This window comes from Hypomesus transpacificus, chromosome 1 (genome assembly GCF_021917145.1).
Source record: "Hypomesus transpacificus isolate Combined female chromosome 1, fHypTra1, whole genome shotgun sequence".
Lineage (NCBI taxonomy): Eukaryota > Metazoa > Chordata > Actinopteri > Osmeriformes > Osmeridae > Hypomesus > Hypomesus transpacificus.
Window position 1 is genome coordinate 6,608,428 of NC_061060.1, and position 27,786 is coordinate 6,636,213.

Sequence of the window (27,786 nt, forward strand, 5' to 3'; positions counted from 1 at the left end):
ATGTGTGTAAGTACGGTATCTCTGCCATGTATATTATAAGTTGTTGTGAAACCAAGCCTGACCCATGAGAGCAGACAGGGGCCAGAGCTGGGGGCCAGGGCCAGAGCTGTGAGGGATAGAGCAAGAGAAAAAGACAGAGACAGCTCCCAGCTCAACACATGACATTTTATTCAGTACATACATACACTGTTTTTTCCATGTATGGCCTACATACACTGTACTGAGCAGGAAAGCCCCAGGGCCTAACTCTCTGCTGTCTGAGGTTTCATAAAACACAAGTATGAATAAAAACGGAACTGTCGGTAAAACTTGTTCGAAATGTCTCAGTTATGAGAGGCTCTGTGAAAACAGAAAGCTTTCACATCAATGTATAGAGACATCCTATGCAGCCCTGGAGGGGTCTACATGAGTTTCTAGGACCCAGCCCGCCCCAGGAGCCCTACGAGCTGGGGTCCTCTCACTGAGAACTTGCCCGCCGCCCCTGGAGCCCTACGAGCAGGGATCCTCTCACTGAGAACCAGCCCGCCGCCCCTGGAGCCCTACGAGCTGGGGTCCTCTCACTGAGAACCTGCCCGCCTCAGGAGCCCTACGAGCAGGGATCCTCTCACTGAGAACCAGCCCGCCGCCCCTGGAGCCCTACGAGCAGGGATCCTCTCACTGAGAACCAGCCCGCCCCAGGAGCCCTACGAAGAGGGATCCTCTCACTGTGAATGTGCCTGAGGAACCACAACTCTGGACCATCTGAAGAGAGAGAGAAGTTTGTCAACAAAGATATCTGCTCAGAGATAATGTGATCCGTGATAAATATTGGAGATCTTTTTGAAGATCCAGGTCCTGTGTATCTGCTATCTCCTGATGTGGAGTGGTTTCCTGTGAGAGAGGATGAATGGTGTTTACAGTGGGATAAGTAAGACGGGTTTAGAGTTTATTCCTACGATGCTCTGGCTCCTTGCAGGCCAGAGCACAGGAGCAGCAGCACGTCCACACGATTCATTAGTCATACAAACACAAGCATGCATGCTCAAATAGACACACGCACAGACACATAGTGTGTGGTTGAGGTGTGTAATGAAGATGATCTGTGATAATGGCATTGTAACGTTTTCATGATGTTTTATGAGAATAATTACAGGTTATTAATAACAACTTCCCTAAAAATAGAATAAGTGAGGGGTGTTTCTATAATTAGTGTGCCAGTGGACCATTAACACACCCAGAGCCGTAAAAAACATATGTGTGTGTGTGTGTGTGTATGTGTGCATGTCATTTGAATTTCTGAGGCTGAATAATACAGATGTGGTTTTGTATTAGACTTTTCTGTTTGACCATACACACAAAACCCTTTTAGCTTGTTGTAGCTGGTCCCATTCAGTAAAAGAATGTTCTCTAGACAAAGCTTGACCATCCATCATACAGATTTAATTTGGGGAAATGGATGGGGTGGAGGAGTGAGCTGGCTATTGTCTCTTGTGTGTACGATATTTTAGAGAAGCTGGTGCAGTTCCTCTGTTCACACACTGGATACACATTGGAACCCAAATGTGCATGCTTTAGAGTAAGGATTGTGTGTTAGCCTATTCATCTCTAACAGTTGGATTGTGTGAGGATGCATCACAAGGCAAACTTCTATTCGTAAGAAAAGCAGAAGTAATAGTCACACGCAAAAGTAGCTCAAAGGCTACATTGTTGACATAAGAAGAATACAAATCAATGTGTTGTTTGTAAAGCAAATAAGGTAAATGTTGCTCAGCAATAACCTACTGAAGCCTATTGACGCTCTCTCAGAAACATGCCATTTACTGCATTTAGACAGTCCAACTTACAATAGGCCTACATCAATGCCAGTCCACTCTAAATAGTTTGTAGTAGAAGAGCATGGTCGGCTTTTAGTTTCGAGACCAGAGGAAGATTGGGTCCTGGCACATGTGTCTGCGATTTGATTGGTTGTTGAAACAGGGCTCGCGGCTATAAAGTACTGCACTATCCCCGCGCGTCAGAGTCCATCACCAGCAGAGAGAAGAAGTTTGGACAAATTATGTAGGTGGCGGCTGGCGGGACAAGGAGTCGAATTAGCTTAACTAAGTCAAAACTGCAAAGAGAGGAGCAAACACAGAGAACACTTGGTCATTTAGTGGATTTGAACACATACGGATGTGCTGGGTTGTTGATTGGGACTCTCGAAAACAACAAACAGGGTAAGATAAACATCTAAACTCTGTGCTGGGACGGAGAGATGGCTCAACTTCACTAACGCTTTTAATTGTATTAAACTTGACCTTGATTTAATTTTGCGTTTTGGGTCGAGTATCGTGTTATGTGGCTCTACGCTCAACCTCACGCAACGTTGTAATTGATTTGGGTTATTACATTACATATGCGGTTACTCACAACAAATATGTACCCATAAATTAAGGTTTCTTAGTTTTAATTTAATGATTTGAATTTGATAGACATCGTTACCAATTGTATCACTCTCCCTTAAACCTATTTACAGGTTCGTTCTTCTTGGGCCGTGACATAAATGCAGATACTTTGTTTCACAGAAACAATTTCGATTAAATGTATATATTCAAATAGAAGCAGGCTATAATGTACTGCCCTGGATGCCCATAGCCTATGTTTGTTAAGTATCTTTGCGTTTGGGTGAGAACTATCACACGCACCCACGCACGCACAAGCACAGCTCCTGTGTGTCTTCATGCAAGACCAGGAAAACATCGCAAAATGTTTACATTGAAAGCCACAAACACAAATGTAACTGTTAATGTAACTAAAATGACATGCAACAAAACAGGTTACATATAACGGCTAGCCTGATACGTTATTTTAATAACTAGCCTACATTTAATAAATACTTATAATTGCTTCTAAGGCATGATGATCATGAATAAATATGTTAATGTCAAAATGTTGGTTGCCATGGCATAGACTAATCATTTCTTACACTCAGGTCCATCTTTCCCCTTAAATCCTTTTATTTAGACTGAAACATAAATACCAAACTGCAGCATTGTCAAAGTCAATTTTAATACAAAAACATAAATACTTGAATTTTTAAACAGCTGTAACTGGAACACTTGAAATATTTTATTTAGACTTGGTAAGGGGCGTAATTGGTTTTCACAAAACCCATATGAGTGGGCTACAGTTGAAATACTGTTGAGGGTGGTTGCGGTTCATGAGTGGTCCAGGGTCCTCCTACCACAGCTGTGTTGATGTTTTCCTCTGCCCAGTGTTCTAGAATCATGACTTACGCTTCCAGACAGGATCCTTGACATCTCACAAGTTTTCCATCTGCCCAGACTGACGCTATGTTAGTGGCATTTCTATGTTAATGTATTCTTGATGTCTTGGGTAAATTTGTTTTGGGACACTTTGTTTGTTTTGATGCAGAAGAAGTGCAACTGTGGTTTTAACTCCACACATCCCTGTCTCCCCTTCTTCTCTAACTTCTCCACTTTAAGTTTTCTCTTTCTCTCTCCATATCTTCTTTTCCCCTTTCCACCCTTTCCTTTATCATTACCTCTCGAAACGTTCCCATTTTCCCCTGCAGGTCCGCTCCTTCTCAAATGTGATTGGAGTCAGGAGAGGAGAGTGTAATTGCCAGAGACTGTTTCTAAACTCATTTTTTAGATTAAACACATCAACTCAATTAAAACTCAGTTCAAAGCAGGCCTCCCTAGAGGAAAAGAGGTGGCCCAATTGACTTACAAACAAATTCCTTGTGTGTGCAAAGTGCCATGTGAGTGTGTTTGTGTTTTTTGTGCATGCAGGAGAGAGAGCAGTCATTACATTCCTCTTTTTGAATTTTGAAGGTTGAATTATACATAAACACGTAACGTTAGAGGATTGTTGCTCATGAAGAACTTTCTGCTTCTCTCCAGTCTTCACTTCATTTCGACCCTATTGTGTCAGTCAATCATGGTTGTCAGTAAAGTATGAAATAGGAAAGCAAGGAAATAAATTACAAGGAGATACAGAGCATGTGTGCCCAAGTGTATGAGTGTCTGTGGGCATAGCATTGTTCCACGATGTCCCACCCACCCATCAATTAGCCCATTCATCAGAAGATGCCCAAGGCATTTTGGGGGGACTCATGACTGTGGAGTACTCTGGGAAACAATGTTTCTCTGTCTATCAGTCTCTACCATACACACACCCTCACACACAAATATGCACACACAGACATGCAAACACAGGCCTACCTCACCCTTCTCTTGACCCTCAGCATTAGCTCTCACCTCTATATTTGCCCCTCCTTTTCGGTTTCTCATCCGTAACCCCATTTTTTCATTACCCAGTTCTCATCCACATTATCATTCCTAAACCACAATGCAGAAAATACTGCCTAAAAGACAGTCTCTAATAAAAATACCATTAGACAACATACCTACTAAACCCTAACTAGAAAATACTCTTGAGTTTAAGCAATATTTCTGTTTAGTTTGGCTGTTTGAGAAGTTATTTTATGTCATGAAACTATTGAAATATTGAATCAGCCTATGTTGAAAACCTATTTACTGATAAGGCTATCGTCTCTGCTTGTTTCTGCAGGAAATTAACAAGAACGGGCTTACATACTCTCGCTAGTCCCAGAAGTGTGTGTGTGTCTTTATGTGTGTCCACGAGCAGGAGTGTGTGTGTCTCTTTGTGTGAGTGTGTTTGTGTGTGTGCACACCTATCTTGAGTGTATAAGCGTGAGTGTGTGTTCATGTGTGCGAGTATGAGGGCAGTAGCGCTGCTGTGTGTCCTGGTTGCGGCCGGGGCTGGTCTGGGCGCAGCATCCCGCTTCAGCCGGGACTCCCAGAGCCTGGGGGAGGAGGAGGCCCCCAACAGCACCCTCCCCATCCCCCCCCGGCCCCCACGCCCCATTCCCTTCCACCCCCCCATGTGCGTCAAGCCCACAAAGATCCAGCACGCCTTCAAGTATGTGAACACGGTGGTGTCCTGCATCATCTTTGTGGTGGGAATCATCGGCAATTCCACGCTCCTGAGGATCATCTACAAGAACAAATGCATGAGGAACAGTCCCAACGTTCTCATAGGAAGCCTGGCTCTGGGGGATCTGCTCTACATCCTCATCGCCATCCCCATCAACGTGTTCAAGGTAGGTAGCCACGCTGCTGCACACAGCCGGCCCTACAAAGTGGTATACTGGATGCCATGCCATTTTAATCTTCAGATCTTTAAAGACCCCTGCCATTCCACTATGGTTCCACACTTTGCTTTGGATCCGTTTTCCAAACGGCAGTGAGCGCACTCAGTGAGCCAGTCCTGAAGGGAAGTTCACCTTTCACCCAGTCAACACCATAAACATTTCACCACTATTTAGACACATCGTATACTATGAACCTGAATCGCAGCACGTAGCAGAATCCCATGCGGTTGGCTTCAGTTTATGACTTGGACTGAAATCCATCATAATGACACTCTGTACACTTATCAGTACCCTCCTAGTTACACACTGTGTCTGTACAGTGTCCATAAACTTCGACAGTTACCTTGAGTGTATGCTGTCAGACGTCCTTATAGACTAGACTATCCTTAGACTACCCAGGCTGCTGTGAGGGGTGACAGAGACTGGGCCATTCAGGTTACGATTGGGGAGAATCCAACCTTTCTGCCCAGTGTTGATGCAGAGTGTAAACCTATTTAGAGGGGTGAGGGCTTAATGCTGCCACAGCTAAATTACATTTAGATTTAGCTGTGAGTTATTTTTTACCTTGGTAATGGGTTTTCAAAGGAAAAATAGACCCCGTAACCTCCTTAATCAGCTCAGCGAGCTAACGCAATCCACTTTGAAAGTGGTTGATGTCTCTGGCTGTAAGAGGGAAGGTGGACATGTTCTCTGTGTGAACTTGACACATACTCCATCTGTCTGAAATGGAACAAGGACAGATACAAAGTGAGAGTGTGTATGTGTTATACTCAGTTGATGTGAGTAAATAGGTAAGAAAATATATGTAGATGAAATAGATATACTTTTTATCACACAAAGAAAACTCACTATGTAATATTTGTTCCATATGGTAAACCCATTCAAATAGTCATCATTTAACTTAACAGTGACAGGCTTGGTTTATTTACTAAGTGTACCATAATGTCATGTGTCGAATGTAGTGAGCTAGCATGTGTACAAAGAGAGCACAAAGAGTGTGAGATAGTCACCTTGCACCCACAGTCAAATATATCACAGAGCTTTTATGTGATTTGTGTATGACATTATTGCTCTCTGTGTTTGGACTGACCCTTCCCTTCCACCCCCCCACCCCTCCCCAGCCCTTCAGCCCCCCCCCCCCAGCCCTTCAGGGTGCAGTAGAGATGAGCAGCATAGTTCTGGGGTTGATATTGGCTCTGGCTCCTGGGATAACAACAGAGGAGTCAGGGAAGAGGAAAGAGTCCCTAGATAACCCTGACTAAGACAAACTCGGGAGTGTCTAGGAATATATGCACACAGCTGAAACTGCTGACAGAAATGGGATGATCTTTGACACCTTGTTTTATGGTCTTTCCATTGTTCTCCTCTCCTCTTCAGCTCATAGCCGAGGACTGGCCTTTCGGGGTACACATGTGTAAGCTGATGCCCTTCATCCAGAAGGCATCAGTGGGCATCACTATCCTCAGCCTGTGTGCCCTCAGTATTGACCGGTCAGTATACAGTAGCTCTCATCAGATACACAAAGGCATAAACACACATACACAAACACACACACACAATGATGAATGGTCTTTCTCACACTTCCTTGAATTGTCTAATTGACTAATGTGTGTGTAGATACCATGCGGTGACATCTTGGAGCAGGGTGAAGGGGATGGGGATCCCCCTATGGAAGGCAGTGGAGGTGACGTTGATCTGGCTGGCTGCCGTAGCCCTGGCTGTTCCAGAGGCCCTGGCCTTTGATATGATGGAGATGCCCTACAGAGGCAGCAAGCTGAGGGTCTGTCTGCTCCACCCTCAACAGAGCACACCCTTTATGAAGGTACACACACTCTCATGCACACGCATTCTCTATATATTTTGGACTCCCTCATCCCCCTCTCTGTAGGTGTTGTGTCTCCCTCTCTCTGCCTGTCTGAGGGTTTGGGTTTCCTGTCCTCAGTTCTACCAGGATATGAAGGACTGGTGGCTGTTTGGATTCTACTTCTGCCTGCCTCTGGCCTGCACTGGGGTCTTCTACACACTCATGTCCTGCGAAATGCTGAGCCGCAAGAAAGGCATGCGTATCGCTCTCAACGATCACATGAAACAGGTACTGCACACACACACACACACACAAAGGTTTAAGCGCAAAGATCTGGATCATTTCCCCCTGTCGTTGCCTTTAATCATGATAAACGGTTATGTTTGGATGTCCAATGATACCACACACAAGATGTACAGACACAAGATATATAAGTCTCAGACATGTTCCTCAGGGTATTATTACAGCACAGTTCCACATTTTTCTTGTGACAAATGACCAAAACATTTGTCAGACAGAGATAAATGTGTTTGTGTCTTTGTGTGCATAGCGGAGGGAAGTTGCTAAGACGGTGTTTTGCCTTGTGGTGATATTCGCTCTGTGCTGGCTACCTCTACATCTTAGTCGCATCTTGAAAAAAACTATCTACGACCAGAACGACCCCAACCGCTGTGAACTGCTCAGGTATGAACACACACATTCACACACACACAGACGCACGCACGCACACACACACCTACAGTACACACAGACTCTGCCCTAGCAGAAACCTATGGGTAAGGTCACCAGAACTCATTGTTCTATGTTCTCTGCCTTTTCCTGTTGTTCTGATGCTGACCTCTGACCTTCCAGTTTCCTGTTGGTGATGGATTACATTGGCATCAACATGGCGTCGCTTAACTCCTGCATCAACCCCATCGCTCTCTACTTTGTCAGCCAAAAGTTCAAGAACTGCTTTAAGGTCAGAGGAAGTCCAGAGCGTTCTTGACATGGTTGACCTCAAATGCATGTTGAAATGTGTGGACACACTGGCATACACACAGAGATATACATACCTCCACCACATCTGATGATAATATCCGGTGTGTCCAATTCTATATTTTATTCATGCCTGTCTGTGTGTATTATCGTCCCCAGTCCTGCCTCTGCTGCTGGTGTTACAGGCCTGGCCGGAATGTGGCCCCTACAGATGAGAGGGGGTCCGGGGTCCGCTGGAAGGGCTCCTGCCATGGCAACGGACTAGACCGCAGCAGTTCCCGCTCCAGTCAGAAATATAGCTTGACCTAAATACACACAGTCACACAGACATATACATATACACACACACACCAGACCCTACCACGAATCTACTGTATGTACCCCAACCACCTAGCCCCCAGTCCCTGTTAAGAGTTGCTATGACACTGACTTCCCGTCCCACAAGATCAGCACTACCGCTACCGTAAACATGCCTTCAGACCACAGAAGAAGATGAGCAGGAAGAAGAATGGCCAGACAGGAGATCAGCTGGAGGAGGAGAAGGAATGAGGGGGAAGGCACAGACTCCACATGAAGAATCCCACCAGTAGCTGGACACTCGGAATAAAACCTTGTAAAGCAGGACCAAAGCAAGTGGTAGCACTTTACCATGCAACCAACAGTAGCCTCAGCTTGTATGATGAAGGGACTAAGTCCTGGCCAGGTGATTAAGCCCTCATTATGGGACAGGTCTACAAGACTGAGAGCACTAAAGACTAAGACTATGGAACACTGTTTTAATTTAAAAAGTGTATGGATGAAACATTGTAAATAAGTTAATACATGTCTGGGTATATGATGACTAGTTAGCATTTACACTTAGCGGCATATAGTGTACAGTATAGAGTACAGTGGGTTTAGCCTTACTGTCAATACAAGAAATGCAATGCTGTGAATACAGTGTACCAAATAAAAGAAAGCACATACACACAGTTGTAAATCTGCCTTGTAAATGTGACAAGGATTAGATCAAAGTTTGAACAGCTCTGGATATTGTTGAGAATCGTGCGAAAGGCAGGATATACACATACGGTGAGGTCATTAGATAACTCCTGGACGTTATCCTAGCCATTTTCTTTACAAAGAGGATCTGCTGAAGGAGCTACACTGTAGGGATCAACATTGTCAACTGACTTATGAGCTATAGGAGCATCATGTTGGTATTTAGCTCAGAACAACAACTTGATAAACATAACTTCCGAGAAAAATAGTTGCAATGTCTACCTTCCTCATGCATGTGACGTGTTGCTGGAGGGAAAGTTGTTTTTTCCAGTTCTATATAGTCATGTGGCACAATGACCAATGTATGTTAACAAATACTATGTGCTTCTTGCTCCTGTGCTTTGTGTGTGTTGGCCTTTTGAAATACCACCATGTACAAAGCTTTCTCCTATATTCAAAGTGAACACATATTTTTATAAGAAAATATAGTAAAAATTGTCTTTCAAAATTATCATCCATGTTTTTACTTTTCTGTGTTCATGAGTATCATATGTTAAAACATTATTTTCAAATAATTCATTTACACCAATGGTTTAGGTGTAAAGTATATCTCCAAGTATGTTTTTACGATTAACAAAGCTTTTATACAATGTACTTAGTTGTTGAACAGTATGCACCAATAAATACTATTTTATAACAATTCTGGTTTTCAAAAAAAATAATTCTTCTGAAAGTATATGACAACCCAAATTATATGATATGTTGAGCTATATCCTGTTTCATTTGATCATCTGATCTGTGAGAGTCTCTACAGTCTATACCTTGAGTGGAGACAACATATGGAAAAATTAAGGGATTTGAATGATTGCATAGAAATATGTATGGCATTTTTGAATAAGGTCCCACAGTTCAAAGTGCATGTCAGAGCAAATCCAGGGGTACAAACGTGAGAGCACCATTCCTAGGAAGACTGGATGCACCCTGTAGAAGACGTCACCAATATAAACATATTTTGAAAAAACATTTTCCTTTTGTAATCATGGAATATTGCTGATTAGAAAATAAACTTGTTTGATCACTGAGCAAGAGGAACCCTCTCTAATCAACCTCATCCGTCGACAGGGACTGGCTGCATTCATGCATTTGTGTGTGTAAGCGGCAAGCCTGTGATGAGACTGGCAGTTGGACACGATTCCTAAATTCCCAAAGCAGTAACCAGATTATTTACAGTCCTCTTCTTACTCCTTCCCTTCCCTTCACTCTTTCTCCGACCCTCCATCTGGCTCTGTATGAGGTCCAGCTCTCCACATTCCTTTACTAATGGGGAGCCCATGCAATCAGCCTCTATTGCTTATCCCCCCCCAAAAAAAAAAAACTTCAAAAGGACTTATTCAGAATTCTGTATTATGTCTTGTTCAAGTTGGACAATGTTCAAAAGTAACTTGAACACTTGAAAGGTACAAATACCGTCTGATGCCAGGTGGACAAGCTCCAAGGAGAATAAAAGTTAATCTACAATATTTCCAGGGAACATTAATCATTACTTTTATTGTTCTACCTGAAAGCAGATGCAACTGGAAAAAAAATATTATTAAGCATACATACACTTTGTAACAAATTGTTTTATTTTGAAACACAAAAAAGACAAAATACAGATAAAGCTGTACAGGTTTTCCATATAAATGAATAACTTCTAGGGCTATGGGGTAATATAATATTTTCCCATATTAATAACCAGAAATGTACAAAATTGGGTATTTGCATTGGAGAAGAGAGCCATTGGTCAATTTGGGGGTCACCATAGCAGGCGTACAAAAATGTCGACAGTGGCTTCTAGAGCTTCCCTGTGTATGTGTGACCCTTGACCAGACTGTTCTCCGCTCCTGCTGTGTTGAACTGTGCTTCTCACTCCATAGGATCCCCCTGCGTCTCTTTGAACTCAGTCACCCGCGCCTGAGGAACACAGGTTTATTACCTCATTGGTGTGAACCAGCTAGCAGTATATACCACCCAGCAGGGAGGCTGTCAACACCATGACGGGTAGAGGACAGACGGGGAGCAAGACAAAGAGAACCAAGTGAAGAAAGAGAGAGTTGTGAGAAAGACAGCCTTCCACCAATTCCCTTCAAAACAAGAGATGGCCAAACTTGCAAACAACCTTTCCTGCTTCTCATGTCCACTTTCCTGACATTTTCATTAGCATCCGGTGTCTTATGACACCTGCATACACTCCTCTCCTCTGTGTAATAGTGTATCTTACCTCAAAAGTGTTGAGGACATGCTGACAGACATCAGTGAGTTCATTCAGACCTCTCCTGAGAGGCTCCACTGCTGCTAGTCCCCCTGAAACAGACCAGAAACACAGGCATTGAAGCTAAGGCGTTCACACACACACAGGCCTTGAAGAAGAGAAAGACAAGGAATACTCAGGGTACTTATAAATGAGTTTGTGAGAATGTGTGTGAGTATTGACACCATGTCAGTGAATCGTCCTTGAGGTGGGTAAAACATGGCTGGGTGTAGAATGTCCTTCAGCTACTATATAGCTAACACACCAAAACAAGGTTGTTTTCAAAACAATTCTGTATTGCTTTGATGTCAAAGCAGAAGGTTGTTTTCTTAGGCAGTTGACAGGTGACTTGCGTTTTAAATGTGTGTGTGTGTGTGTGTGTGTGTGCATGTTGATGGCAGTCCGTCACAGACATTCCTCCATCAACTGTGTGAACGGAAAGTGAAAGCATCAGACTCCAATCAGTCTGTTTACGCTCTACAACCACTGTAGTAATGTTTACCATTTTACTTTTCTCTGTAATTCTCTCTCTCACCAAATAATGCTTCTAACCTCGAGTTTGGATGCGAAAGTTGATTTTGCTCTCAGAAGGATGGGTGATGCTGTACCCACAAAACTCCACGTCCGGTCTGTAGAAACACACACAATGTTTATGTCTTACTGCTCACTGATGAGCTCACCAACCACAACCTTACAAAAAAAGCCAGAAATTAAAATTTTCCATCTGTCAAACGCATTCCTTTCATCTCTGAGACATATGACCATTGGTTAGCCAAATAGTTTGCAGCAGAGAAGAACTGCAGTATAAATCCCTGCCACCCTTTTTAGATACACAGAGTAGCCTTGGCAAAACTGAGGGAATGCAGATCGTCAGAAAAGGGGTTGAAGGTTAAATGTTAACGTAAGGCAGACAGCTGACCTCTTCATGACCATGTATCGAAGGGAGTTTCCCAGTGTGTGGTCTTCTTCATGCAGCACAAATGTCACACAGCCCTCATCGGCCCCATCAGCCTGCACCTAAAGCACAGCATGAACACAACCTCTTCATTGACCAAACACAATAAAATTCCTGTAGAAAGTAAAGTACAGGCTTATATTAAACAGGATTACATCATGTTATTATATTATAAGCCTATTACATGAGTATAATGTTAAAATAAAAGGGGTTGTCTGGGGGAGATTGTTATTTTGATTATTCAAAACACTGCCACCTTGTGGAGCAAAAAAAACAGTCCAGACTGTTACCTGTCGCTCCAAAAAACATGGCTAACGAGGTGCAATAACATATCGACTTCTGTAACATACACCAAGGTCTTAGATGAACTATGACATGCAGTTAACTAGTTGCGGCTCAAGGTATATTAGCAAGTTATTATTACATAGCTGGTGCGACCAACCCCACACGAGACCACTGTTTTGCTACATTGTGTACGATAAAATAAATGTACTTCAGTCAGATGTTATGTGTACCAATCATACAGGATGCCTCTTTTAAATATTGCGTGCTTCCATACTTATATAGTCTCTTACCATTTCTAATACCGGCTTCTTTTCACCATCTGCCCCTGCCATGCTGGAGGATTTGAGACACCAATTTGACAGTCGCAGATATGTGACGTTGCGATAAAAACATGTGACGTTGTGGACAGAAACGCCCTGATAGGCGGAAGTGGCAGGACTGTAGTACATTTACTCGAAACAAATTCCAGTGACTATTAGGACCATTGCGAAAGGACTACAGTTCCCTAAAAACATTGTATCCGGTTTGAGTGTTCAGCGATTTGAGAACCAGAAGCTTTGAGCACAAGTTACTCGAAAAAGGATTAGCAACATAGCTAGATTGTTCTTTGACTGTTGGAAACATATAGCTTGCCACATTTAAAGACTATCCAACGGTATTTATGTCCGGGAAAAAATAACTGTCAGCTAGCTGTTGCTACGATTTCTATTAAAATATTCCTATTGTGATAGCTAGTTAGCTAGCTAAATGTTAGCTGTGTGTCGTTGTTGTGGCTTAGTTAGCTAGTCAACCTAGGCTTGTAGCTAGTTGTGTAGCTAATTTGTGAGCTAATGTTAGATAGACATCTAAAACTTAGCTGAAGTGAAAACGAAAGTACTCGTTTGGGTGACCATTACTTTTGAGGAACATTATTGCGTTTCAACCGACATTTACTGAATTACCTTATGCTTTTGTTGATCAATGTTAGCTCTGGTATCATGCGATCACAACACCTTAAGCCAAGTAACTGGCGGTGCCAACACTTTATTTTTTATTTGTTTTCCATTCTTCTTTATTCCTACTTTTTCCCCTCTTCACGCAAATTGCTTCTCCTTACTTTTCTATTAATTAGGGGCATCTGATCTGACAGAGCTGTCCTGACCCCCCCTGATCCCTGCCCTGACCCCAGCCATGGCAATTCTGTTTGCGGTGGTGGCCCGTGGCACCACCATACTTGCCAAACATGCCTGGTGCGGTGGAAACTTCCTGGAAGTTACTGAGCAGATCCTGGCCAAGATACCTTCGGAGAACAACAAACTCACCTACAGTCACGGCAGGTACCTAACAAACAAACGCATACACTCCAAGTCTTGTTTAACAAAAAAACAATAAAAAACTTTACTTAACTCTTGGTTTTTACAGTAAATGCATAAACACATTGATTCTCTTAGTGAATTGCATTCCAAGATTTAATGATTGAGCTTCTCTGTTCAATTTCAGCTATCTCTTCCACTATATCTGCCATGATAGAATCATCTATCTTTGCATCACTGATGATGTGAGTATGCATTGAGCACTGACATGATGTGTGTCCTTGGAGTTTGTGTGTGTGTGTGGACATTTTACAATGTGTTTACAACAACCAGGGTTCTGTTGCTATATGTGTGTATCTAGATAATACCCATTATTAAGTAAGTACAGCCATTATTGGGGAGTACAAATAATTTATCTTTCCCCATCCCAGGACTTTGAGAGGTCTCGTGCGTTCAGCTTCCTGAGTGAGGTGAAGAAGCGCTTCCAGACAACGTATGGATCACGAGCACAGACCGCGCTGCCTTACGCCATGAACAGCGAGTTCTCGTCCACTCTGGCCGCTCAGATGGTGAGGATATAGAAGCCCTTACCCGGGCAGTAACCTTGAAGTGGGAGTAGGATGATAAACGGGTGTGACTTTAAGGCGTAGAAATTAAGGTTTTTGTGTACCAGACAGGAAGATTAGGGGAGTTTGGAAGGGTAGAGTTCCAGTAGAGATATGATGATGGGGGATGGGGCTTAGCAGGGGGGTGAAAATGCAGCGTGACTCCATTGTGCCTAAGGATGAACCAAAGCATGATCACACCAGTGAGAACAATACACACATTCACCCACCAACATAATTTACCTTGTGGGACTTATTTTGTAGGCATTGGCTGCCCCTGAAGATATGAATTTGTCACAAAGATAAAGCATACTTTACAATATTGCGTTGATTTGTTCTCTGAAGTGGATATTAAGATCCCCACAAGACGTTTACCTGTAGTGTCTGCTTAACATTTTCTCTCAGTTTCAACACTTCTTTACATTCTCTCACTTTCTCTTTTTCCACCTCTCTCTCTCTCTCTCTCTCTCTCTCTCTCTCTCTCTCTTTCTCTCTCTCTCCCACTCTCAGAAGCACCACTCAGACTCTCGAGGTTCTGACCGTGTGACTGAGACTCAAATGCAGGTGGACGACCTGAAAGGCATTATGGTCCGCAACATTGGTGAGATTCAGCCTCTCTAAAACAAACTGTCGTGTATGTGTCAGTTAAACAAGACAAATACAATTTTTACGATTGTAGCATTACTTCTTATTAGTGGGCTAAATCAAATGGGTTTGGTGAATGTTCCCCTCTTTGTGTCTTTGTTGGCCTCTGTTTGGCGTTGTTACTGCAGTTTCCTAAATCCAGTGTCATGACAACACCAGAGATAGAGAAAAATATGCAGCTTCAAGCTCTCCAACTACAATAGCTGTTTTGGGGATTTTACATACCATTCCTGCTTTAAGCATATCCCCGGCATCTCACAATGGACTGAAATTACTTTCGTAGCAGCTATTGTTGTTTACCCTAATCTCCATAGTTCAGGTTTAACTTGGTGTATGTTCTGATTTGTAGACCTTGTAGCTCAGAGGGGAGAGAAGCTGGAGTTGCTTATTGACAAGACAGAAAATCTGGTGGATTCAGTGAGTTAAATAATTTTTCTTTGATTTATCTTTTCAACTCAGTAACAAAACACTACTGACTTCCTCCCTTCTTCTCTCCTCTCTACCAGTCGGTTACCTTCAAGACTACTAGCCGTAACTTGGCAAGAGCCATGTGTATGAAAAACCTCAAGCTGACTGTCATTGTAGTACTAGTGTGCCTGGTGAGTATGGCTTCAAATGCTGCTTCAATGCTCTGTGTGTGTGTGTGTGTGTGTGTGTGTGTGTGTGTGTGTGTGTGTGTGTGTGTGTGTGTGTGAGAGAATGTGGACGTGCCTTTGCATGCTACTGTTTGATCTGAACTGCGAGTCTCTGGCCCCTACAGGTGCTCCTCTACATCATAGTCTCTGCCTCCTGTGGGGGTCTCAGTTGGCCCAGCTGTGTGAAGAAATGAGAGACCAAGAGGAAGAGATGGAAAGAGGGAAATGGAAAAGAGGAAGAGAGGCAGAAGCCCCCATTTTAACTCTCCAGCACTCCCCACTCTGGCAGTGGACTCAAAGGGAAACATACCACTCTCCTCCTCTCTGCTGTCCTCTTCCAGCCTCCACACCCCCGGAACCTTCGTCTTCCTCTTCCTGCCTCCCCCTGTCCAATCTTTCTCCTGCTCCTCACCAAGGAGGCCAATGGTTATGCCATAACTCTCTCCACTGGAGGAGGGCTCCCCGCCCCCCTCCCCATACCTTAAAGACTGCAGCTATCTGGTCTGTGTGCAACACCCGTCTTCTCTGGTACTGTTCTGGTGTTGGTCTGATTCACCCACCCGGACCCATGATTTAATGTACACCAGATCTGATTTATAACTTGTCTGACACATTAACCCTCAGAGACAAAATTACCGTTGCTTTATAGCATAATGAGCCATTCAACTATAACAAATACTGTATGAACAATGGGATAGTCAGGCTTTTACTTTTGGGCAGGTTCTGTCAGACTGAAGAGGCTGGGGTACATGTCGTGCTTTAGAAACGAGTGAGTATGATGATACATAATGCTGTAAATACGACAGAGTGATGTGGTGTCATTTCCTGTCCAGGTGAAGGTCAAGGCCCTGCAGTCTGACAGTTACAATAGCGTGTTCTCCTAATTTAACCACTATAGACGGCCTATGAAGTATCTAGCTACTACAGTAGGTTTCCCCTCAGCTGCATGGCTCTGCCACTAACCCTACTGGTCAGTGTGTTTAATGTCAAATGTTTCTAATGGAATTGCAACCAGATGTCTCCCCAGTTTTTCCTGAAACAGCTTCTGTGATGTCCTGTCTGTTTTGTCATGGTCAAGGCACAGTTACAGATGTCTATATCTCTCTATCATTATAATATGAAAAAGGTTTATTGCACAAAAGAATAAGATGATGGTTACTGCATAGATATTTCACTTTAAAAACAATTTATAGACTGAGTTGTTCCAATCTCAGTAAGCCAAACCTTAGCTTTTCTCCTGCACTCTAATCGGGTGCTCAACATGTCCATCTGTCTTTTTTCAACAATGCACTTTTGACATTGTATGTTTGCTTCCTGCCATCATATGGTTTATTATCATGTAATTATTAAATTATTGTACATCCAGATTTGAAATAATAAAATATTAGAATATATGTCTGAATTGTCATGTTCAAAAAAATATATAATGAACGCTAAAGAACCACTGGTTATAAAATGGACTGTGATATTGTCCTCATGCATACATATTGATTGGCAATTTTTCAATTTGACCTAACCGACGAAGTTTGTACCGCTGTCTGGTCATGGTAGACAACGACCTATCAGGGTAAAGTTCATGTAAACAGGAGAAAGGCAATCTGGCCAATATCGAGAGAACAGATTTAGATGTAGCCAATGCAAGGCCTGGCTTTGTAGATCATTTTAGTTTTAGCTGATAGAGGGCAAGACAAGCTCTAATAAAGAGTATGACATCACTTTTCGTCCAGGTGGTTTAATCAGGTGAAGAAACGCTTGGCTTTGACACAACTGAATTTCAAGCAGCCTACAGTGAATGGCACATTGAGATGAACTCCACTGCAAGGAAATAGGGTGAGTCAGCTAGCCAACTATAGTTGTCACGGCAGTCCAACATTTAACAGTGCCCGTAGGTTTTTGTTAGTGATGTAAATTGAACGTTGTTCCTCGGGGTTGGAATTCCGGTAACTGTAGTTGACTTACTTTTTCTTTCTTGAACTTAAGCTGGTGTTTGTTTAATGCGGTTGTTTAATGCGTTATCATTTTGAGTAAGGCCTAATAAGATTGTTCAATGGGGATACGTTTTTTTTTAAGTCTATGGTTTAGCCGCTACTGTAGCTAGTAAGTTGATGCCACCCAGTGGCCTCCTCTAGTGATGTGTCGTTCGTGAACGATTCGTTCATTTTGAACGAATCCTTATAAGGACTCGGGAGTAACGAGTCCTCTCAACGAGTGATTCGTTCATTTCCCGACTCGGTCTTTCTACGAGTCTTTGGATCATTTTTCACGTGACCTGCATAGGCTCTGTAGCTAGAGGAAACGAACGATTCGTTCCTTTCCCGACTCGGTCTTTCTACGAGTCTTTGGATCATTTTTCACGTGACCTGTATAGGCTGTAGCAAGAGGAAACGAACGATTCGTTCCTTTCCCGACTCGGTCTTTCTACGAGTCTTTGGATCATTTTTCACGTGACCTGCATAGGCTCTGTAGCTAGAGGAAACGAATGATTAGTTCCTTCCCCGACTCGGTCTTTCTACGAGTCTTTGGATCCTTTTTTCACGTGACCTGCATTGTATTTTTTAGTAGAGGAAACAGTTTCCTTATTCCCTTTCGCGTGGCCGCTGTTTTAGTAAGACGTGAATGAATTATATTCGCTCAAGTCATCATACTGACTGGTTTTGTTATTTTCACTCTACATTTACACTTACAGTTTAGTGCAGTGTTTGACGTGATAATTAAATGCTAGTGTGATAATACATGACCAAATCATACAAACTCATGATACATTATTTTAATGCAGGAATTTATTTTGAAATAGTATTTGCTGGTGCACATGTCATGCACTAACCTACAGTGGACGTATAGGGGCTATACGTCCTTTGCAGTGGACGTATAGCCCCCAACCCCCCCCCCCCCCCCCCCCCCCCCCCTCCTGAAATGAACAAATGACTCGAAAAAAGATTCGTTCATTTTACTGAACGAGATTCAAAGAACCGAATCAGTAAAAAGAACCGAACTTCCCATCACTAGCCTCCTCTAAAACTAAACTCGTTGCATTGTTTGCGGAATTAAGGTTTTTTTGAGATTCTGTCAAATCTCATAGAAGCATTATCTATGTAATACAATTGTATGTACTTATTATTCTTTACAATACTTGCATTGAACCTCATGGCATTTTTGTAAATACTGTGCAGAAAAATGTATAACAGATGTCTACTAACGCTACATGTAAGCAGAAGACCGACCTTTTAGTTTTTTTCTTTGTTTTTTCTTTACTACATGTTTACAACCCTAGTCTATTAATAGTCTTCATGGCGAGAAGAAGTCCCCAGCAACAAGTGATATGTAGCCATCAGGTGTGAGGAGGGGCCGGTTATGACCTCATGAGTAAGGGGATCTGTCTTATCCAGAGAGGAATGAGTTACTAGAAATACACCCAGGCAGTGTCCATTCATGCTATTTTCTCTGTCTTCTATAATACCCTCCATTCCTCTGACTGTAAGCAGCTTGACTGAGGACTACCATGCTGCCCTCATAAGCTGATATGAGTTTCTAACTCTGGGTTAAAGTTCAGCATTAGAATCTCAATACTTATTTTGAGGTGAATTCTAAACCTGAGGTTGTCACAGTACTGAAATGCTAGACTAAATTCATGTTGTGTTCCTAATCTTATGGAGGTTCTCAGTGCACTCACAAACCTTGCAATCCAAATAACCAATGAAGCAGCTTCTAATTTGATTAGGGTAAAAGAGAGTGAAAGACTTAAAGTTGGTTGCTGACAGTGACACTGCTTTTATTCAGTAAGCAAAACTTCATGAATGGTTTTTCACATCATAGCCAATTTTTATTGGGCATATTAAGCTAGTGCACACAGTAAAGCCAAGTAATGCATTGTCTAGTTAGGCTAACTAGCCAGGCTCACTGGTGTGTTTTTGTCCTGTCTTGTACAGTCCTCTCCAGAGAAGGGTCATGTCACTGGCATGTAGGGTGGAATCCCCAGACTTGACCTGATGCCCTGCCGTCCTCTGGGGCTCTGGCCCAGCACAGGCACTGAGCTATGGGCGGGTGTCTCTCCTCATAACCCGTCTGTAGATGACACCGCCTGGCATCCCTAGTCCCTCATGCAGGCAGGGGACACACAGGACTGGGCCAGGACGAGGGCAGGGCATAGCAGGCTTTGTAGGGTGCCTGGGGGCTTAGGAAGTAGAGCAGCAATGTTACATTTATCTCAATCGTCCATATCTAATGTGAGGATGTTCTGAGGAGTATTATGGGTACCGGAGCCATGAGGTATGTTAAGCTTAAGTACTTGTAGTGATGGAATACCAGACAGTGTTTTTATGACTAATGGAACGACAGTAGGATTCATTTGTTTATCAGAATAAACTCACTGACTGGTTACCTGATATAAACACACTGTTCCTTCAGCTGCAGGCTTACCTTGAGAGCTGTAAGGCTGCAGTATGGTAAAGCTCAGATGGACGATTATCAGAATTGAGGGTAATCTTCCTCAATTTCACAGGAATTCAAAAATCTATAACAATTGTTTTTCTGGTCATATTGCTGGGGATTTTTGGGATTACAGCTCTTTTTCCTTAACATGCTAGTTGTCGTTCCCCGCTGTTTGAAATGGTAGTGATTATCTTCTAAATGTTCCATGGGGAGTCATTTTTGGTTCAGCACAATCATTACCACAGGATGCTGGGAACCAAAGGTGAGCTGTAATCCTATCCTAGTCCCTCCTCTCATAACAAACTGCTGGGCTCAGGTAGATGCATTCTGGCAACTACATGTCATTCATCCAGATTTAGTTAAAAACCTGTATCCAATAGTCAAGTGTTGTCGCAGTACAACATTCAAACAGATCAGGCCATTTGGTCAAATGTTAATTTATTTATTTATTGTAAAACCACTGGCCCTGGTTATGTTTCTTATCTTTTCTGGCTAATTAGGTGTGTAAGGTCCTTATATGGATTAGGCAGAAATAGCCCTGGTCCGAGCCTAAGAGAGGTTTACATGGTTACCTATGTGATGATGTCAGGGTCAGGCTCTGGGACTGCTCGTTGTCCAAGCAGGCACACCCTCTGTCTGGATGATTGATATCTCTAGAGAGTTGGTGTGAAAATACAACCTTAACTAATGACTTTGCTTAACTTCACCAATGACCATTGCAAATAAACAATTTCTGTATTTTGGGGCTTTCTAGCAGTATGGTTGCGTCACAAGCAGAGTAGTTAATAGTGCGTGAACCCTTGTCCCATATCGAGGCCCCTTATTTCACTCCCCTTCTCACATTTTTCTTGCCAAATAGCTGTCTGATCTATTCCTTCATAAAAGAGACTTTGGCTGCTTAGCAACAGTGAATGGCAATTCGGCATGGCGGGGCTTGGCCACTCCCCCGCCGTCCACTGTGGACCTCGGCAGGGATAAGGTAACCAGTTGTGCTGCCTCATTCTAGCTTCCCTCCCTCCCTCCCTCACATGCTCCCTCTCCCTGCTGAAAAGTTAGTAGTGGTGAGCAGTGAGCACAGTCCTGAGCTGGACCTTGAGATGTCAGCAGTAACAGCCGTCTAGCAAGTGCAGTCTTGTCACCGGCAGTGTTGTACTGCTGGGTTGGGCTGGACCGAACCACATTCCTGCAGGAAGGGGGGAGGAGGGGGGGGCGGGGGCAGTAAGAGAATATTCTCTCTGCACATAGAAAAAGCAAAGGGGTGCCCTCACTTTGGCTGTTGCTGATGCACGAGTGGCCTGGAGCGGTAAGGAGCGAGGAAAGGGAGGGAGAGAGTGAGCGAGCGGGAGGGAGGGAGGAGTAGAGAGTGTCTGTCTAGCATTCATCACACCCCAGTGGCTGTGGGAGACCACACAGAGTGGGGCCGGTTTGTTGGCTATTTAGCTGGCTGTGCCTCCTAGTGCTGTGGGAGGCACTAACGGGGATTGGCAGAGAGAGACAGATCAACCTGGGAAGATCCTGAGTGATCCGCTGCCCGATACGAACACATACACAGCCACGATAGGTAAGGCTTCTTTTTCTTTCTCCCTCGCTCTCTATTTCTCTCTTTTTTCCCCCTTATCTCTGTCTCTCTCTCTCTCTCTGCAGATCAATGAGTAACTTGGCTAAAGTGTGTTGGGTGATTGAGAGTTGTCAGTGTGTCAAAGTTGGTAGAGCATCGGCAGCTTAAGATACTGAAGCTAGCACTGTGTGTTTAGCTTTGAGTTTGTATCTTTCAGCCTTGTGTTCTCTCCAGAGGCTGGCCAGGTGACATGTCTTAGATTCAGCTACGGTGGCTTAAGTGTTCCATAACATTAGTTCTACCATGGTTTTCTTCAGGTTGGTTTGGGTCAACGTTTACATAATAGTTTAATAGCTATTCAGCCGTCGGTCGCCTAAATCCTCAGAAGTGAATGAACGTTCAGGCTAAAGACTAAACACAAGCCCTGGAACTGGCAGGACTTGCTTAAGTGCAGGTCCAAGGTGCGGCACATGTTTTATATCCTTAAGCAAGCGACATTCAAATGGGGATGCCAGTCTTGTTGTAGTACATAGCTGTTTCTGGCTGGAGAAGTGTAGAGGTGACTAAGCATTCTGACTGTTCCCAAGGAAACCTTTCATTTTGCCAAGAGGCTGAGAGCGAGAGAGGGTTGTGTCGCTACTCTGCCTTTTAGGCAAACATTATGTCACTCTGAACTGGACTATTGGACTAATATTCTGGAATGTTGATAAGTACTTCTAATGGTTGGTAAAATATTCAAGCGAAAGGGTACAAAGACAAATGGACACAGTTGTGTGATGGTTATCCTCAGGGCATTCAGGCAGTCCAGTGGCACCAGTGAAGCATGTCATTCAGTTGAGTTTCAGAGGAATGCTGTACCTGTGCTCAGCCACTTATCTCCCCTAGTAATAGCACTCAACGGATTGACAATTAAGGGCTCACCTTCAGATCCGCGCGATTGTCTGTTTTAACTGTTGCCATATTTCATGTTCAGATCTGTCTGAATTCTCTCCCTCGCTCTCTGTTAATCTCTCGTTCTCACACTCTCTTGTACATTAGTAAGTAGAAAATTGATAGAAATTCCCCTTCTAGTCCCTGATATTGCGTGACACCATCTCTTTAAAGGCAGTGTTTTATCTGGAAGATATTCCAATTTCCAAACAGTCACTTCTGAATCATCGTTAACGTAATTAATCATCATCTCTGAGGGTGTACTGTAGCCCATACAACCCAGTATTCAAACTTCCCAGTGGTTGGTGTAGCACAAGCTATGTGATCAGAGCTTCAATCTCCATGAGAGAAACCCACAGTGTGTAACTGTAGTCAGGCCAGATGATTTAGTTACTACTCGAAACGGAGCATCCCAGCCCTGCAGCTACCGTCTCCAGTTATCTGCCATGTACTGCAGGTGTCTGTCCTCTCTACAGCACCACTGCAGGTGTCTGTCCCCTCTACAGCACCACTGCAGGTGTCTGTCCCCTCTACAGCACCACTGCAGGTGTCTGTCCCCTCTACAGCACCACTGCAGGTGTCTGTCCCCTCTACAGCACCACTGCAGGTGTCTGTCCCCTCTACAGCACCACTGCAGGTGTCTGTCCCCTCTACAGCACCACTGCAGGTGTCTGTCCCCTCTACAGCACCACTGCAGGTGTCTGTCCCCTCTACAGCACCACTGCAGGTGCCTGTCCCCTCTACAGCACCACTGCAGGTGTCTGTCCCCTCTACAGCACCACTGCAGGTGTCTGTCCCCTCTACAGCACCACTGCAGGTGGGGAGATCGCAGCAGCTACTCTGGGTGTCACTGCCACTTGATGGTGACAAACGAGATGCCTTCCTGGTTCTATTCATGAACCAGTGGGAGATGATCAGAATAGACCACAGTTGATACCATCCCAAAAGTAGAGCATGTGCTGTTTGGGCGGTAATCAGAAGAAGAGGGACACACCAAAGCTCTTCGTGACTCCGGGAAACTTCACTGGTGCCGATGCAAACTGGAGCCTGGCTCACTTCAGTGGGTCTATGATTTCTGCGTGGATAGAATGTCTTGTGACTGATTCTCCAGGAAACCACTGACGGTCCAATGCAACTTGGCTGGCAGTGCATGTTGCAGAGCACACATTCAAGCAATTTGCTGCTTATTTTCAATCGGCTAGGCTATAAAATGTTCCTTAGTTGATGTAGTGTTGGCCCTGTGAGAGTGGGGTGGCCTTGCCGGTGCTCTTCCTCTCTCCTTTCCACTGGTCCCCTCCCTCTCTCGTTATTGAACTTGACAGGGGGTGCAGCAGAGCATGCACAAGTTTGCCTCCAACAATTCAGATTTATGTTGAACTGCATTCCAACCAAGGAGGTCACTGTTACAGTAACCATGGCAGACACAATTATAAGCTATTGCACCAAGCACCTCCCTTTTTCACTCTGTCTCACAAGCCTGTCAAAATACTTTTTTAAGTTGTAGTATTTTAGTCTTAAATATTGGCCACTAACTTAGGCCAGGATTCAACAAGATATCATATACCTCCAAATTGGATCATATTCTTCCCGTCGGGTAATGGATATCTTGCTGCCTGTCAGTGGCCACACTGACGGCTTTGTTTGGGCTGCTTCTGGACAGCTTAGCAGTCCGCCAGTCAGCGCAGTGAGCTTCAACACATCCAACAGTACACAGCCAGGCTGTTTAGACTGGGGGCTCTGGGAGGGGGCAGGGAAGTTCAGCAGGGCTACTACTTTCCCAACAGCTACATGGCTCCACAGTAGAACTGGCACTGCTCATGTGCGTGCCTCATTGAGTCAGGCCACTGGCCAGCAGGCCCGCGCGTGTGCTTCAAAGATGGAGGGACAGTAAGAGGACTGAATTATAGCTTTTTGTATTTATAAATGTGTAGTTGTATATTGATTTTATCCTTCACTATTACAATTCATATATTGCTCAGGACTGATGATAAATCAATTCATAGAGGCTAAAAAAGTTAAGTTGACTGAGCCCTAGTCATACCCTTCAGCTTGAACATTGGAAGCTTCAGACAGCACTATCACTCCAGCACAAATCCCTCTGAAAACTGATCTTTGGTGTCTGAATATTTAATGCTTCTTCTTATTAAAATTGTAAGGCAAGTGTCAGAGTACCAGTGGCCTGTTAGTCTTCTTGTGTTACCCTGATGTCAATGGGCTAACATAACACACAGTACTGTACCAGTTCAAGAAGACTAGTTGTGTGATGAGTATCAAATATTGACCTGCCTTGCTTCTTGCGATCCTTAACAACACCCTCTTTGTTTGTTGGTGTTTTTCCGAAACATTTGTCCCGGAAAGCGCATCACAAATCATTGTCTCTGTTTTCTCCCTACAGATGTTCATGGTTGGCCTGAAGTCGATTTTCAGCAGCGATTGGATAATTTACTAACTGTGACAGAGTGGTTCTCCTTTCATCCCAAGTCTATGGAAGTGAATGACTTCAGAAAATCTCACACTATACATTGAAGATTATCTGCAGCATATAGTGTCTCAACACATTGCTAGTATGTCAAGTGAGCAGGACCACGGGAGAACCAGGGCTAAGGCTTCTGCCCCCCACGGCGTCCTGCAGCTGGCTCTCTCATCCGGGGACAGAAACGCTAACTCTTGCCCCTGTCCCCGAGCCTCCTCCCCAGACTCTCCGAGGAGCCTGAGTGACAGGAGCACCAGCAGCCCTTCTGACATAGACATGCTGGAGGTGGGCCTCAGCCAGGGCTCCCCAGACGACCACCCCTCCCACGTGGACGCCATCACCAACTCCACCTTTGCTCTCCCACCGCTACAAGTCACAGTGCCCGGGGAGGTGAAGGTGGATGCAAGCCAAACCTCCATATCCAGCTGCATGAGCAACACCAGTGTGGACAACTGGAATGGTAACATTAGTCTGGTGATCAGTAACCTAGGGACCAGCCCCAGCCACACTAGGGGCAACGAGGAGGCACCCTCTCCCAACTCGGCGGAGGGTGAGAGCTTGCGAGGTTCCGTGGTAGTGTTGCGGCGAGCCTTCAGCGAGAACGGCTGCTCACTCAGCTCGGAGGAGATGGTGATGCGGAGCAACAGCTTCTGCCTGCAGGAGGACCAGGCTCTGGCCATCTCTCTTCTGGAGGAGACCTCTTGCTCCCCCGCCCTGGGACCCTGCTCCCCTGCCCTGCCCACCGAACTCAGCCGGATGTCAGACACTCTCCCTGATGTCTGCGAGGGCCAGAAGGGACAGAAGAACATGCCCGCTCAGCATTTCCGGGGAATGACTTTCAACCTGCCTGAGGACCACCAACTCCCCCCTGAAGATGATCCCTTGGTGCAGTCCGCCTCTCCAGGAGACGTACCATTTAAAAGGAATGGGGGTCATCTAAGGACCTTCCTCTGTGAACCTAACCCTGCTTCCACAGCTTATGACGGTGTCTCCCTGGCCACTATACCTTGCAGTAAGACTGTCTCTGAGCTGTGGCCTTACTTTACTGGAGGCTCCACCCCAGAGGAGGGCCAGACCGTCCCCTTCCCAGCCAATGAGGATCCTGACTCCAGTGACCATGTCCAGACTTCCACCCCGGTGCAGAACGTTGGGAACCAAACCATCAGTTTCCCCATACTCAATGAGTCTCCCTTCACAACCAGCCCTGCCCCACACTCTGGCCCGAGGACTGCTGTCACCCCTAAACGGCGGCTGGTCGCCAGGCTGCCCCCCTCGACTGGCAGAATCAGTAAGGCAGAGATCAAAAGTTTCCGCAAGCCCGATTTTAGCTGCATCAAACCAAAGATCATGACCAGACCGGCCAGTCAGACATCGATGGCTAGCCCTGTTCTTGCCAAGGCTACATATTGCAACCCAGGTCAGGTGACCCTCTCCAGCAACCTGTCTCAAGGGAACAAGAGCACACCAACCACAAGTCCGCCTGTAGGGGTCGGGAATAACATTCCTCCTAAATCTGATGGTGATGGCCAGCTGAGCAAACCCCTGGCTGCAATAGGGGAGTCAGTCGGAGTTCCTTACCTTGGCATGACCTTTATCCAATCCGAGGACCAGGATCTGTCTCCGGCTGCTGAGGATGGAAAGTGTAGAGGCTCCGTGTGTGACAAAATGCCGTCAGTGTGTGAGGATGTTCCAGCAGCCAGCCCAGCTGGTCCAGAGGCGGGGCATGTAGCTTCCAGGTCAGAACCTTCCTCAGGCCCCTGCCCTGGCAACCAGACCTTCTGCATCACCTCCCCACAATCCAGCGCCAGCAAGGACCAGGGCAAGCCCACATCAGCCCCAGCCAATGAGAGGAGGGAAGAAGTGCCAGACCACAACAGGAAGAGGACAATTGTGACGTCCAATCGGGAAAAGCCTCCCACGCCCGCGCTGCGCTCTCGTTGCTTTTCCGAGAGTTCCTCCGTCTCTCGAGTGATTAGGGAGACCAGAGGCTCCATCAGCTCCTCTTCCAGCTTCACCACCTCCAGGACCTACAACCTCCAGAGCCAAGCAAAACCAGACCTCCAGAACAGGCATCACAGACAGCTGGAGGCCAGCAAGGCCACACCAGACAGGCCCAGCCCTGGGTTCAGGAAGGTCAGCCTGCCGGTGAGTCCATGCCTCTAGCCTCAGTTGACATGGTTCTGTATAGAAGTACTGTAGCTGCATTCATAATGTGTACTGCATGTGTGGAGATGAACACTGACCACACTCTGAAACGGCTGGATTAAAAAAATAAATATTTAAACATCCTGTGGGATTGTTGATACACAAAGTTTGTATTTCCAAGCCAATGTTTTCCAAACGTCCAGAAATCTGGGACAGATTGGAGTAACACACAGTCTACTCTAGCGCCTTAGTTCTTAAGAAGGCAATCTTACATAAAAAGGTCTAGTGCTTTAAATCTCTGTTTAATGATCCCTGGGAGAGCAGGGCAAGTTGAGCATACTGCTGCCCCAGCTCCTCTGTGAACACGCCTCCTGTGCTCTGACACTGAGGGGTTTAGTGGAGAGGGGCAAGAGGGAAGAGTTGGCTTGAGCTGGAGCTAGCTGCATAGTCCCAAGGGGGAATGCAGCACAATGGCAGCTTGGTTCTGTGAGGGTGTGTGAGTGTGTGTGTGTGAGGGTGTGTGTCAGTCTTTCCGGTAAGCTGTGTTCTCTGGTTATGGCCCATGATGGACTGCTCCGGGGACCTCCCGCGTGGGGCTCCGAGTTTGATGCTCAGCTCTCGTTG

At 44.9% G+C, this 27,786-nt stretch overlaps 4 protein-coding genes across 4 annotated transcripts in view; 3 read left to right on the plus strand and 1 right to left on the minus strand.

Moving 5' to 3' along the window:
* Nucleotides 1–1,976: 1,976 nt before the first annotated feature.
* Nucleotides 1,977–9,621, plus strand: LOC124469485 (endothelin receptor type B-like). The gene is made up of 8 exons (XM_047022820.1): nucleotides 1,977–2,195; nucleotides 4,555–5,107; nucleotides 6,536–6,648; nucleotides 6,776–6,980; nucleotides 7,101–7,250; nucleotides 7,513–7,646; nucleotides 7,815–7,923; nucleotides 8,100–9,621. Exons 2-8 carry the CDS (start codon nucleotides 4,712–4,714, stop codon nucleotides 8,247–8,249), a joined length of 1,257 nt encoding a protein of 418 aa, XP_046878776.1. The 5' UTR covers nucleotides 1,977–2,195; nucleotides 4,555–4,711; the 3' UTR covers nucleotides 8,250–9,621.
* A 904-nt stretch (nucleotides 9,622–10,525) lies between these two features.
* On the minus strand, nucleotides 10,526–12,847 carry polr1d (RNA polymerase I and III subunit D). Its single transcript, XM_047023244.1, has 5 exons — nucleotides 12,742–12,847; nucleotides 12,131–12,228; nucleotides 11,764–11,840; nucleotides 11,182–11,264; nucleotides 10,526–10,874 (listed from the first exon to the last, which is right to left on the minus strand). Exons 1-5 carry the CDS (start codon nucleotides 12,781–12,783, stop codon nucleotides 10,827–10,829), a joined length of 348 nt encoding a protein of 115 aa, XP_046879200.1. The 5' UTR covers nucleotides 12,784–12,847; the 3' UTR covers nucleotides 10,526–10,826.
* Nucleotides 12,848–12,935: 88 nt separating this feature from the next.
* sybl1 (synaptobrevin-like 1) lies at nucleotides 12,936–17,022 on the plus strand. The gene is made up of 8 exons (XM_047023230.1): nucleotides 12,936–13,106; nucleotides 13,563–13,767; nucleotides 13,931–13,988; nucleotides 14,175–14,312; nucleotides 14,859–14,949; nucleotides 15,343–15,410; nucleotides 15,500–15,592; nucleotides 15,754–17,022. The coding sequence occupies exons 2-8, from the start codon at nucleotides 13,622–13,624 to the stop codon at nucleotides 15,820–15,822; spliced, it is 663 nt and encodes a 220-aa protein (XP_046879186.1). The 5' UTR covers nucleotides 12,936–13,106; nucleotides 13,563–13,621; the 3' UTR covers nucleotides 15,823–17,022.
* A 4,330-nt stretch (nucleotides 17,023–21,352) lies between these two features.
* Nucleotides 21,353–27,786, plus strand: part of mtus1a (microtubule associated tumor suppressor 1a) — a 30,985-nt gene continuing 24,551 nt past the window's right edge. The window contains exons 1-2 of the mRNA XM_047019710.1: nucleotides 21,353–21,617; nucleotides 24,940–27,162. Coding sequence (XP_046875666.1) covers nucleotides 25,039–27,162 — 2,124 coding nt within the window. The 5' untranslated portion in view covers nucleotides 21,353–21,617; nucleotides 24,940–25,038. The remainder of the gene's footprint in view (nucleotides 21,618–24,939; nucleotides 27,163–27,786) is intronic.